This window comes from Paramormyrops kingsleyae, chromosome 13 (assembly GCF_048594095.1).
Source record: "Paramormyrops kingsleyae isolate MSU_618 chromosome 13, PKINGS_0.4, whole genome shotgun sequence".
Lineage (NCBI taxonomy): Eukaryota > Metazoa > Chordata > Actinopteri > Osteoglossiformes > Mormyridae > Paramormyrops > Paramormyrops kingsleyae.
Genome location: NC_132809.1, coordinates 23567396 through 23582330, shown reverse-complemented (window position 1 = coordinate 23582330; position 14935 = coordinate 23567396). Strand labels below are relative to the sequence as shown.

The following is a 14935-nucleotide window of genomic DNA, read 5'->3' as shown; positions in this document are numbered from 1 at the left end:
ATTTGAATTTGCATAGTAGCAGAAGAGGCAGCACTTAAGTGACGTGCCCCCCCATGGCATTGTTTTTCTTTAATGTCACAGCAGACTTTCAGAAGTTCCCCAGAGAACTACAGCTCTTTTATATTATTAGATACAAAAGCATCAAAAGCTGTTGATTGCTACAGTTAATAGACATAACACAACATGAACATCATTTGTCACTTAGAATTTTATCCATACAAACGTTTCCTTTTCAAACTGCTTGTTTTCACTACATTTCAGGCATTTTACCCCAAGGGTACAACGGTTGAATCATATGCAAAGGTCATGTTTAATTGAACAGAATATTAGCGGCTGCCCTTTGTATGTAAACTGTTACTTATACAACTGTAACTCAGATGTAACAAATCAGAGCAGTGTCTCAGGTTGGGACTTTTAGATTTTCATAAACAAATAATAAATAGCAAATTATCAATGAAGCGTTTACTTGGGTGTGAAGATATGGCCATTTTAATGCTCTTACTCAAGTGACGAAATCAAACGAGAAAATCATGTCACAAGACAAACTTATTTCTGAATTTTATTACGTTACAAAAATTACAGTTGTTTTGTTTTATCTGCAACACCAAAAGTCATTCAGAAACTAAATTAACAGGAGATGGGTATCCGGGTACCATTCCAGATACCCATCAATGCCAACTGGCCAGCAAACCCTACCGTCAGAATTCATCCTTCAGCGAGCAAAATCGAAACCTCACAAAGAAAACAAGGTCAACATAATTTGAGGTTTAATTTCGACAGTATTATCTATATAAAGGCAATTAGGTTGTGAAAATGTGGAGCTACTGGCGGGTGGCCTCTCTTCATCCAGCAAGTCCTGGCAGGTCTTTCCGCATGACAGCTGTATGTATAATCAAAAGCCATGTTTGACCTAAATGGCGACAGTCTCCTTAAGGTGGATCTTCAGCTCCGGAAAAGGGTTCAAAGTTGCCATCATGCTGAGAAATCGGCCTTGACAATGTGAAGCAGGTCATTTGCTCAGCAACGCCGTCATTTCTGGAACAGCCTAGGAGTGAAAAGCGGACACTGAAGTAATCAGGGTCTTTTCACTGCCCGGACTGAGTCTTTACTGCTCACTTCAGAGCTCACGACTCTCCTGATAACATATTCCATAGGTACATTACAGAAACACCTTCACTGCCTCACATGTACTCACAGGTATGAAATGTGAACAAAATAAGCAGCACATCTCCTAAAATCAGTGTGAGTATAATAATACCATAAAAAACTAAACGCTCTCTCAATAATATATATATAATATATATATATATATATATATATATATATATATATATATATAAAATATAAAATAATGTATAATATAAACTCTCATATAATGGGTGTTTGTCAATACGTGTACTGACCGTTCTTGTATTCTTGCATACCTGTTTGACGTCATCTTCCATTGCCAAAGTACAGTACCAATACTCAGTTCTTGGTGCCATTGGAAAAGCACCATATGCTTCAGGTTTGGTGCAATATGACTCAAAATGTGATCAGTAGTAAGTGTCTGCGGCAGCGGTGGGGCAGTACCAAAACCGTATGTATTCCCTGTCCATGCAGGGAATGCAATAAAATGAACATAAACTCTCCTTTAAAAAGAAGCCAATTTGGTTAGCGCCGTCAACAGCAAACATAGTCCTCTGCTGAGCATCTGCCTGGACCCAACTCAGGAAGCTCAGGGTGGTGGTTAAGATTCCAACATGCAAGCTAATGAAAACCAAACATGTAACCAAACAGTTAATCAGCGGTGTTGCGATTTGGAGCCAAGTGTCGTTCTCTGATGATACTGTCAGTGTAGCTTCTGCTCTACGTCCATTTAAATATCGTTAAAACACACCACTTTACAAAAGGAACAGGAACAATACTAGCTGGTATTTACTTAGTACTTGATCATAAAATCAGAAATAATAATGAGTTACATTTAAAGTACTGGCATTCCCCCAGTTAAGAACGTCCGACTCACAGACAACTCGTACTTACAAACAGATCGCCATAAAACCGATCTGTCTTATATTATATTACAATTCGGGTTCAATACAATGGTTCGTAATAACGAACATGCGCACTACTTTGTAACGGTCATGAAAACATTGCACAGCTTCAGAGATTTGTCGGCTCAACATTCAGTACTGTACGTACGTACTTTTATTATTACTACCTAATTATTATGTACAGAGTTATTAAAGCCAGCACTACACTGTTCCTTTAATAATGCAACAGTGCATTTTCCCGAGTGAATTACGCTTGCAGAAACTGTCACCCAAACACACCGGGGATCCGCACGTCTGTCAAAACGATCCGGCTTAAATAAACACTGAAATTTTTAAAACCGTGTGGATCACGAGTCTAGGCACGTGTAGGTATAGCTGTGATTACATGGATTAACCACCAAGGGCCACATTTGTGCAGTATTGCCAACAGGATATCGTTTAAACTCATGCAAAGTTGTTTCTATACTTGCAGTTCATACTGAACTGTGAATTTTGTGTGCCGTTACACCTTAAACTTAGTCCAAATACAGGGTTAATATCATAAATCATATCTGCCTTTACAGAAAACACACTGAATTACTCAAAAATCCTTTCAGAGGAAGACCTGCAGAACCATACTGAATAGCTATGTTTCCTGCAGTTGCATGGAAGGATTCACGCATTGAACAGAGGTAAATACAGTATAAGACAGTAATAACCACAAACATCCATAATACAGAGTCCACAAACTTTCTGCCCTGTTAGGTACTGATCAGGTTCATGCAGAAGGATTTATCTTTTTTATGTTTTGATACACTTGTTTGCCCAGTGACAATGAAGGGAGGCATTTTAAGTATTACCCGGCACGCGGTTCTCACCTTAAACAGATCAGCCACTAAACCGTAGTCAGCCACTTGGAAAATGGGAGCCTCCGGGTCCTTGTTAATAGCAACGATAGTCTGAAAAAACAAACAAGATGGAGTTTCCTTCTCAAACAAACATGAGCCCCAAACCCTGAACAATCCCACCAAAACACAACCATAAAGAAGCAATAGCTACAGAACTCTCTGCGTTTCACATTCACACGTTAAAAAAGAAAAAAAGAAAAGAAAAAGAGTTTGCTTCCTAAGAGAACGTCACTCCTGACAAACAACTTCAAATGAAAGTGGGCCAAATAAAATACTCCCAGCCCACCTGTCTGTTAATGCCTATTTACCTCTCAACTAGAATATAAAAGGACTTAAAAATTACTGCTAAGCTAGGGCACACCTGAACACCCTTTCCATCCCATAATATTAACAAGTACATTACATCAATATTCCTCACTGTCACTTATGCTTTTGCTCATGTTTACAGTTACTGTTTCCTTGTGAATAGAAAATTCCCTGGTAACAGAATAGACACAGTATCATAAAAGCTTATTATGATTATGACTGAATCCGCCATTCGCTTTTCATGCAGACAGGGCTCTGTGCACCATACTTCATTTTACTCACAGGCATAGTTATGAATAACCTACATTACTGTACTCAATTAGAATTTTTATAATGTAACATTTATCATTCAAATAAATGTAAATATTAATTATACAGTTATACACAGGCATAGCCCATCATGGATGAGCTGCCTAAACGGAAACATTAGCCCATTATCGTAACAATTATGTAAGAACACATTTTTATTTATTTAGGTACCCATGGGACAGAGACACCAACATCATCAACAAAAAAATATCTAACGTAGTGTGAAATGTCATAATGTGCATAAATTAGCTTAAAACTTTAACGACATCATTCAATCAAATGCTGCCTTCAGCGACTAAGTTTGGGAGCACTAAATTTTTCCATAGTCTAGATCTGGGGTGGCCAATCTTATCCACAAAGGGCCGGTGTGTACGCGGGTTTTCGCTGCAACTGCCTAATTAGATTACTAATTAGAGGACTGATTGGCTGAAGAGTTCTCACACCTGGGTTTGAACAGCTGACCTACAGGTTATCCCAAAAACCTGCATACACACCGGCCCTTTGCGGATAAGATTGGCCACCCCTCGTCTAGATATTATACCACGATATATGGTATTTTGACAGGATTTTCAACAGCATTCTGTATTCTGAAATCTCTCGATACAATTCACCAAGTGGGGGTAGATCCCCCATGATGATAATTGCGGGCGAAAAGGCTTTTCAGGTTTTTGAAAGTTATTTATATCATTGCATTCCTCTCGTGAATGACACATTATTGCACTAGTTTCTTGCAGGTTCAGACATTCTGGCTAGACTAATAAATTCCTGGGAGTCTGCCCCTAGTGGCAGATCCCTTATTCTGTGTTTAGTGACAATTATGCAAAACAAAAATGAGGAAATGCATGTCAAAAGACTAATAATAGAATCACAAATCTTCAAAAATATTGAAAAAACATTTTGAAATTATAATTTATTTCAAATAACGAAGTTTGACCTCTCAGGCAGACTCGCAGGCTCAGAGTTGTATGTAACATACTGTACATATAGGCTCAGAGCCATGTGTAACATACATGACTCTACTCACAAGCGTGTAACATACTTAACAGGTATTAGTTGTGTAAAACATACCTTGCTGTCCTTCATTCCAGCCAGATGCTGAATGGCACCAGATATTCCCACAGCAATGTAGAGCTCCTGCAAACAAACATTCCCAGTCAAACCAAAGATAAACAGTAGGTGGTCCAGTTTAGCCTTCAGTACCCTTCCTGTTCTACAGTCACCCTAGATGGGTTGCTACGTGCACCAATGTAGGAATACTCCACTAAAATCTGAGCCTTCAAATGGGGGGGGGGGGGCATGAGGGGTGGCACGCATTCATTACATGATCATGTCTGTATCGGAAAGCCACAGTGCACAATACGTGCTTACAACCAACGTGAAGGGCGCTTTCCAGCTCGCTGACTACCAGCTACAAACAATACCGACTACCAGCGTTAAAGATACCGCTTCAGGTGAGCTGACAGTGAATCAGCAGGGTGGCTCTGACTGGACGATGCCGGGTTCCGTGGCGACACCCGTCCATCCCCGCCTGCCCCGCTTCCGAAAGCCACCGCCGTACGGCTATGCTAACAAAGCAGCCATCAATAATTAACGCTCATTATGCGGATGCTGCATTACCTGCAGAGGCCTTTTAATTATGCATGCAGAGAGCGGCTCACCTTTCAGCCCGGGATGGGGGACTAGATTTTACTCATTTCCTCCCAGGAAGCAGCCCCACTGCTGAGTAGGAAGGGCTATTTTAAAGACGCTAAACACTCGCCGTTCCTCACACGCCACAGGAAAGCTGGTTCCTGCGTAACGGCATCACTGGCGCTGGCCGGTCCTGGGGGGCCTCGCATGCTCGGAGCTGACACTAATTCTCCTGATACATCATTCATGACATTAAACTGCCCATTAAGTGTATTTCAGGAGCCTGGAACTCCCCTAATGTGTGGGAAACGGCAGCGGGAACATCCCCCGGCAGCCGGATAATGGAAAACAAACCTTTTTAGTCTTATTAGATTGGAGGGTAACTGGATAATGGCCAGTCTTTGGAGAGTAATACAGGTGCCTTAAAGGTGGGCTTTAAATGCACATTACAGACAAAACTTTTTGTTTTTTTTTTATTTCTCACAGATTCCATTGCATAAACCAGAAAACTAATCTGAATACATCACTAAACTCAAAAAAATACATATATGCAATTTTTTTTTTCTTAAGCTCTGGTGTTTGTTGACCTTCTAATAAACCGACGTGACTAATGTCTCTTGCTTAGGACCATTTAATACAGGCAGTTCCCGGGTTACGAATGTCGGACTCAGAGACAAGTCGTACTAACGAACAGGCTGCCATAAAGCCTATTATACTAAAACTTCAGGTTAAATACAAAGGTTTGTAATAAGGATGGCACACACTACTTAGTGAAGCTTGTGAAAACATTGTATGGCTTCAGTGGTTGGTCGGCTCGAGGTGCAGTACAGCACTGTAGGTAGTTACTTTTATTATTACTGTGTAAATATTATCATTATTACGTACTGTATTGTTCAAATTCAACATAATGACAGACTTAGGGAACAGATCTTGCTCGTAACCTGGGGACTGCCTGTATTGGTAGAACAACAAACAGTTACTTACTGGAGCGACGATCTTGCCGGTCTGTCCAACCTGCAGGTCATTGGGGACGAAGCCAGCGTCTACAGCTGCTCTGGACGCTCCGACTGCAAACACACACACATCTATTACCTGTATCTGTATCTATTCCAGTTCTTACTGTTCTTTGCCACGTACAGTACAGCTCCTGTGCCGATGCCAATCCACACTTGCTACAGGCATTTGACTGGAAGCGGAATCGGGCGGCACTTCCACATTTTGACAGCTGTATTCTTGTAATGTGCTATTCGCCTCACTTGCACATCACTCTGGACAAAAGCGTGTGCTAAAGAAATGTAAAATGTACAGGGGAGAACAAATAACAGAAATGTGTATCAATATATCTATGTCAGAGAGCTAAGGAGTCAATCCTTCTATGCTGGACCATCCCTCAGAATAAAGGCCTATGAAGGAGGTGGAAAAATCAGCTTTGCAGTCTGTCCTCCAGAACTTTCTACAAAGTTTCAGTGACGTTAACATCTTAGAATATGGAAACCCTGTATTAATGTCCACTGAACATTATATAGCCATGTAGAGCAGCCATCAGATCTAATGACTCCCATGAGATGCCTGCCCAGACCATTAAGAATCCTCACCACCATTAAGAGCTGCCAACAGACACTGCTGCTTCAAAGCATCATTCTGCTCTCTCCAAATAAACCTGCCTGATGCAGGAAACAGGGTAAAATGTGACTCATGAGACTATATTAGTTTTTCCATTGATCAGAGGCCCAGGTTCAGTATCACTGTGCACTGGCCTTTGGTATAAATGGTTTCCAAACAGGCGCCAAGAGACAAATGGCAGCTTAGTGGAACAGGCTCCTGAAGACAGAGAGCTGATTCCATACTGGGGTAATATATAACACCACACCTTTGTGGTGTTAATTGCCTGTCTATCCCAGGGATCGTGGCTTTCTGCTCTGGGCAGCTTAACATTCTCCATCACGGTATTTGACACGGTTTCCCTTGAAAAATTAAACGATTTCTCAGTTTTTGTGACCGATACCTCTGCCCACCAACTCGCCATCCTCACTCTGAAAGCTCACACAAAGTGGTAAAGCTACCCAGTTGTGCCTTTGTCTCTGTAATTATGTTCTTGTTACTTCAAAGTTATTTTGGCACCCCGGTCTCTCTCAGGTCCCCCCTTGCCCCCGCACCCCTCACCGGCCGCGTTCATCTTGTCCGCCAGGTCATACAGTAGCTTGAAGTTCTCCCCACTCTTCAGACCCCGCCCTACATGGGCAGACAGGAGCAGTAGTCATGAGAATGGATCCCGCACAGATATGGCAGATAAGGCTGTGTGATTCCGCAAGCGCTGCATGGCCTTCCTACCTCCAGAAACCACCACCTTGGCGCTGGTCAGCTCTGGACGGTCGCTCTTGCTCAGGTTCTGCTCCAACCACTGCGAGACCCCGACAGCGGCTGAGGGGGGGGCTGTGATGTACACAGGATTAGTATCAGGACAACAAGTGCTGCTCAGAACTGGTACAGCCGCAGGTGAGAGAGCGAGATCAGTGAGGGGTGGCAGTGCTGGGCCAGGAGGTATTATAACCCCAGATGGCATAGGAAGATGATTGAGGGAAGGGGGGGTAGAGGAGGAAAGCGAGATAACAAGAGTGGGGGGGGGGGGGGGGGGAACTATACCTTCCTCCTTGGCAGCACTCCCACCCTCCAGCGGAGCGGCCTCAAAGGACGTCCCCCTGACGGTGAAGACCTTCACGCTCTCGTTGCACTTGACTGTGCTGAGGGCGTTCCCTGTGGCATGGAGAACAGTCAGAGAGCCGCCGTAACGCAGGACGACAGATAGCATGTTATTCATCTGCAGAACCGCTCCAGCTTTCATCAAGCTTTGGCTTAAATGTGCCTGTAAGACTGATTCACACTAACCAGGAGGTAGAAAATGTCAATAAACACTGTGTACATACTGCTAAAGCCATTCAGCAAATGGCTCCAGGCTGATCTCCATTCAGGCTCCAGTCGTGCTGCTTCACAGTAAGTGTTTATATGCATTAACCTGCCTAAACTGCACAGATACACCGGAGCCTTGCAGGCGGGGCGGGTGCTGGCCGAGCAGCACGCTTCTCCTCTCTGTCGGCAGGGGAAACCCAACAGCACCAGCGGGAAGCTATTCACCTGCGTAAACGGTTCTGACAAACGTGTCTGGCGACTTGACCTCGATGATGTCAGAGACTGGGGCCACGTCCAGCTTGGCGGCAATCCTGGGCAGAAGATTCTGTACAGACAGACACACAGATACACATTAGATAAAATCACACAGTAGTGCAACACTGAACAAGCAGCCCTCATGGCTTTACAGTCTTGTTTATAGACATTTAAAGGCCCTGAGGAAAAGCAGAGGAATAAAACAGATGACGAAAAGCTCAGGGCAGTAAACTGTGTTTCTTAAAAACATTGCGATCAAAAATGCAGCCCCCTGAATAAAACATGGACGCGATTGGGCGGGCACTAATGAAAACTGGTTAACGATACATGGTTGCTTTCTGTCCATAAAGCGAAACGGAATCTGCCCGATTAAGGAGCACAGTGCCCAGTGCATTCAGCTCCCCGGGAAACTCCAGACAGACATCCTGCTACAGTCGATAGCTACTGGGTCATAATACACATTATACCATTTAATGCACTGTAATTCGATTTTAATGCCATTATATCAGGTGCCTGACAGTTCTATGCCAGAATGACAGATTACAAAAACCTGTAATTGAAGCTAGTGGTCCACTGACTGTACGGGGAGGGTTAGATGCACAGCATTTGTGTATTGTGCTTTTAACTGAGCACAGACTACATTAAGAGATGCAGGTCTGGGAGGAAGGTTCTTTTTTTTTTTTGATTCAGACATGAACGGGTCAGGCTCTGCTTTTAGAAGAACGTGAGTCTGACTGGCATGTCATTCCGGGCGCCCATGCAGGTTTCCAGCTAGGATTCCCGAAAAAGCGAGGATGTCAGTCGCCTGCCCTCATCAGCCAAATGTACATATTTTACTGGCAACAGAGAAGCTGAAGATAATTAAATTGCTGTTAAGCCAACAAAGGCAGGTCCCATCAAAGCACAATGTTCAGTAAAGAGCTGATGTTAGAGTCATCTGTTCTGGATCTGAACATGCTAGCACAGGGTTCACTGTATTTACTGCGCGGAAATTAGAGACTGCAACACTGAGTGCAGTAGTTACCTTTCAACAAATGAGTAATAGAAGCTTTAACCCCCCAGGGGATCTCAGAAATTGTCTAATAAAGGAAATAAGTCATTCAGCAGCACAAGACAGACCATCATGCCCCTTGTCACTCAAAGACCGTGACCGTCCAACCTTTATTTAAAGACAGACAGCAGAGGGTTCTCTTAAAGGGGTGGCAGAGGGTTCTCAAAGAGGTGGCAGAGGGTTCTCTTAAAGGGGTGGCAGAGGGTTCTCAAAGAGGTGGCAGAGGGTTCTCTTAAAGGGGTGGCAGAGGGTTCTCTTAAAGGGGTGGCAGAGGGTTCTCTTAAAGGGGTGGCAGAGGGTTCTCTTAAAGGGCTGGGTCACAGATAGAGCAGTATGACTCCGCCTACCTTCCCGAAGGCTGAGGCTCCAGCACATATGTGTGTGAACTTGAACTGCTGTTGGCTTGCCAGGACCAGGGGGGTCAACTCCTCTGTGAAGCAGCAGGAAAGCCTTGGGTGAGTCTGACGCACGGGACTCGGCAACCCCCCCCCCCCCCCCTCGCCATGACTAACACAAATTCTCAGGAACCACTAAGACACTCATCAAGTTAAATGAAGCATTTCCATGTCAAACATATCTATTGTTAAGAGACTGTTGCAGTGACACAGCGCTCCCTATAATTAAGCCAAGGTAGCATCGCTGAACGGGATGGATGCACGGTTCACCTGGCAGCAGCCCTTTGTACGCATCATGCTGGGCCACCAGCACCTTCTTCACACCCTGGACTTTAGTGAGCTCTTCAGCAACCTGTCAACAGACCAAACTTCTGAAACGCTGAACAACGTCCTTAAGAGCACACACTAAACAAGCATGCCAAAACATTCATATCACTCTTCTTCTGGTTAAGGGGCAGCACAGGGAACCAGGCCACAACACAGGGTGGATGGGATGCCAGTCCATCACAGGGCACATACACAAACCCACTTACCCACAAAATCATAATCAACACAGTTGATTAACACAGTTGATTAACACAGTTGATTAACACAGTTAACATGTTTGACAATGTTTTGTATAGAAGAGCAGATATTAATTTGGAGGAAGAGGAAGGTTACATGCACCCACCTTGGCACAGTTCGTTCCAGCCACCAGACAGGTCACTTCCCCACCCAGTTTCTTAGCAGCAGTGATGGCGTTTAGCGTGATGGGAGTCAGCTTGTCATTGTCATGCTCAGCCACCACCAGGGTGCTCTGGAACCTCCGGATGAGGCCCGACTGCAAAGGAAATACATCCTTCAAGTTCATGTTAGAAGTGTGACCATCTAGTAACCTAAAGGCAGGATTGTCTAACTGAAGATGTTATATTAGGACTTAAATTTATCATGTTAAACAAATATTACTTCATGCTCTCCTCTGTTTCTTGACATACAACTACCAAGCGCATAAAACAGACACACACAATATATTGATCGCAGCCCATATTCGTTAAAAATCCTGATACCAGTTTTCAGGGCATAAACCGGTCGGTGGACATTAAAATGTTGGGAAGCCCTATATTAGACGACCAGCCTTTTTCCCACGGTGGAGGACAAGGGATTTTGTCAGCTCACTCCCCAATCTGAAAAAATAAGGGAAGCCTGGGTCTTCAACCATAAAAATTTGTCGAGGTTGGGAAAGGAGGGGATCTATCACACAATCCAAAAATATGGAACAAACAGCATCCCTTATTGGTTAAAAATGGGACAAAGGGTTAGATTTTACACGGGACAGGTGGAAACTCAACTCAGAAGCAGTCTCAAAGTTTTAATTCATTATTAAAAATGAACTGCTAATCTATCTTTTGCATTCCACAGGATAAAAACTATGTACCGACCTCCCACCAGCAAGTTTCATTAGCAGCATCCCTCCAGCCAGCAAGGGATTTGGAGGTTATTGGTCAAAATTTCTTTCAATGCAGCACTAATATAAAATATCTTAAAAGTTGTAGTAATCTGGAGATAGGTGGCACTCTATGCATAAAAAACTAAAATTACCTTAAGAAAATAAAATACTAAATAAATAAATATATATATATATATATATATATATAAGTATTTTAATAAATAAATAAAACGTATGTTTATTTGTGTATAAGCCATAGAACTGCAACTGATAGAATGTGCACTGTGGCACGATAATAACAGATCGTGGAGACATTTTAATCGTTCATGATCCAATATCATCAGTTCATTGAGAGAAGCTCTTCTGCATACCTCGGTTGTAATGAGTGGTTATTTGAGTTACTGTTGCCTTACTATCAGCTTAAACCAGCCTGGCCATTCTTCTCTGACCTCTGAAGGTATTTTCACCCAGAAAACCGCTGCCCTCTGGATGTTTTTTCTGTTTCCTTTTTTGTCCCATTCTCTGTAAACCCTGGGGATGGGGTGTGCATGAAAATGCCACCAGATAAGTAATTTCTGAAATACTCAAACCAGCCCATCTGGCCCCAACAACCATGCCACATTCAAAGTCACTTAAAATCACCTTTTGTCCCCATTCTGCTGCTTGACATGAACATTAACTGAAGCTCCTTACCAGCATCTGCATGATTTTATACATTGTGCTGCTGACAAAAGATTGGGTGATTACATATTTGCTTCAACAAGCAGCGGAACAGATGTAACTAATAAAGTGGCCAGTGAATGTCTGTATGTCTCTCTCAAAGGAACAGAAGATGGGATTTGCAAAGAGAAACTTTACAAAGTACATGTGCAAATGGGAAATAAAGGATAATTTCACCAACTGTATTATTAGAACAATTTAGGAGAAAAAAAACACGAACTGCCAAACAAAGGTTTTACAATTAACTAATATTAAAGTCAGCTTCTTCAAAAACCATTTCGGGTGATGATTGACTGACTGAGTTTAATCAATAGGCCATTTTGTTCGCATACAAAGGGTCATCTTCACGTTTCGCAAACTGCCACATAGATAATTCTTCCATAACATTGCTTCAAGTTTCGTAACAGGGCGACAAACAGCAATGAACAATACTGCGAATAAATAAGTAATAGCTGTTAGGTGCATGTGTAACGTGTTGCCTTAAATGTGTCAGCAGCATGCAAAGTCCAGTTTACAGTGTCAAAGCTTGCGGTAACAAATCCATTACTTATGTGAGTGGTGTTCACAACCATCAGTCTCTAAAACACATATTATTAAAATAGTGCAATAAAACCGCTGAAGATAATGCCCTAGATCGTGGCCAACTGAATAAAACGTATAATTACGAAACAGTGGAGAAAGCGAATAACCGAACGTGCGTGGCAGCCTTGACCTTCTGCAGATAACCAGCTGTATGTATCCCAGCTGTCCGTCTGTCTTTATGTTTTGTAAACAATATATACGAAAACTACCGTCATTACTAACGACAGCGGTGGAGCAATTTAATCAACGTAGGAATTCATTTTGGCGCTTACCAAATGCCTGAAATGTACTTGTTTAACGGCCTTAAACATTTCTTCGCTGTAGATTATGCTGTCCTCCGGTAAAGGTTGGAACCCGGAGTTTCGTGTTCTCGCGAGAATAAAACGGACTACACGCACTTCCGTTCAGTGCACAAAAACTTTATTAGAGTGTAAAAGTAAGCTTGAGCAGCGGTGTCTGCAATGTCCAAATGTAGCGCGTTATGTATGAGAGTAGAACCGCTAGTTTTAGTAAGGCTTTGCTTACAGTTGATTTACGTATTCTCTTGTGATGAATAGATAGTGCAAAGTCTGCACACTGATTTTTGGGGAATTTCGTAGACTATATTACTTTTATTACAGTTAGGCTATGTGGCGTTTTGTCAAAAAACATTCTACAGAGGAAAAGGTGACAATTTATGTGTGCTTCCTGGGTTTTGAACCCATAAGCTTTAGTGTTGTCAGTTCCATGTTGGACTTGTTATGCTACAGGAGCGTATTTGCAATTGGCTTTATTTAAGTTAAACTATTAATTTATCTGGCTTTATTAACACTTGTGGTATTCCATGCGCTCGTTGTGAAATCATAGATGATTTTCCCTTGTATTAAAATTAATTTATTTTAATATTATTTTGTGTGCTTTCTTTAAATGAATAATTCTTTTAAATTGTGGCAATTAAATTATTCGTAGACGAATGTTCTATCTTGATTCCTAAGATTTAAAAAAACGTTATTTGAATGTTAGACTACAAAAAAAGGAAAAGATGTTTTTGTTTGCATATCAAGATCCATATTTTGTTTCAGGTCATGCCTAATCAATAGCCTAATGAAGTGAGTCGGAATAAAAGACAGCAAATGAGCCGAAGGAGCTAAGTCTGGGAAACCCAACATGAGGCTTAGTGATGCCCGTTCTTACTTTTATTAATTATATCCAACTTTTAAATTTCAGTAAGCAGCATCCAATCAGCGTCGCAGTAATCCCGGGAGACAGGCATGATGTGCGAGGCGGGTACACCCTGGGTCGCTCCACATACACATACCTATCGATATAATATGAGCAATTTGCAGCCAGCTAACGTTTGACTCCGGTGTACAAAGTGCCGTGACAGGATTTCCATCTGCCACTTCGAATGTGTGACCAAAATAACTTTACACAATACAGTTGGAGACATATTTTTGTTAAGAGCAGCTGACTTCTAGATTTATTATTAGGTGTGCCTACCCTATTAACAAAGATTAATAGTTACATGTGTTTATATCAAAGCGTTTCATACTATAATGTTCCGTAATATAAAATATACTTGATGATATAGCCTAAGAATAACGATCCATATGACTTAATTTTATTAGTTTAGAATGTGCATATTATTTGGGGAACATAAAAATGGAATTATGACTAAAATCTAATTAAGCTCACAATGACCTGTAAAACGTTGTAATAGCTATTCTTCGGTGCTGCATGTTGACTAACCAAATAAGAAATTTCCTGTAATGTTTAAAATGAAAACCAAGAACTATGGAATACAAAGTATATATAATTTAAAAATGTAATCACGCGAAATACATTTCATTTAGATAAAAGTATATCACGACCTACACGCGATGCAGCCTATAGATTCAACTGCTAAAGCATTTCAAATTCGTTCAGCGAACGCTCTTTAATAAAACTGAAAATAATGGAGCTTTTAATGCTATCTGCGTGATATTTGCTTTTCGTAATGCTGTAGATACAACGGGAATAAAATTTGCAGCATAATCATATTCTAACCAAATTAAAAATATATTCATGGTGAGGTGAATGTTTGGTTGGTTTCTTATTTAATGTACACCAAAAGGGATGATTAGATAAACTAAGATAAACTAATTGGATAAGACAATGATTGGGTATGCCGCCTGAGTAGTTAAGCCCAAACAGTAATCCTGAATCTTCCTCCATCTACTAATTCTAATTGAAACTTTAAATTATTTGTGTGGGGTTGTAGGTCAATGTCAAAGGTGAGGTTCGGCAGGGGGTCATGGTTTGCCCAGGGTAATATGCTGAGAAGGGCACGAGCATTGCTCCTGTTTCGACCAAGGCACATTTGAAAACTTGGCTTCCAATACCTTGAAAATACAATTTCTTTGACCATATACTTAATTAATCAAGGCAATTAGCGCGATTGATTTTAAAGAACAGTG

The 14935-nt window shown here is 41.8% G+C and overlaps 1 protein-coding gene across 1 annotated transcript; it reads right to left on the bottom strand.

The window, feature by feature from the left end:
• Positions 1-546: 546 nt before the first annotated feature.
• On the bottom strand, positions 547-12895 carry etfa (electron transfer flavoprotein subunit alpha). The gene is made up of 12 exons (XM_023811163.2): positions 12773-12895; positions 10443-10592; positions 10043-10124; positions 9725-9807; positions 8297-8396; positions 7808-7918; positions 7496-7597; positions 7328-7396; positions 6149-6231; positions 4604-4669; positions 2891-2971; positions 547-1045 (listed from the first exon to the last, which is right to left on the bottom strand). Exons 1-12 carry the CDS (start codon positions 12809-12811, stop codon positions 1010-1012), a joined length of 1002 nt encoding a protein of 333 aa, XP_023666931.1. The 5' UTR covers positions 12812-12895; the 3' UTR covers positions 547-1009.
• Between the last annotated feature and the right edge of the window lie 2040 nt (positions 12896-14935).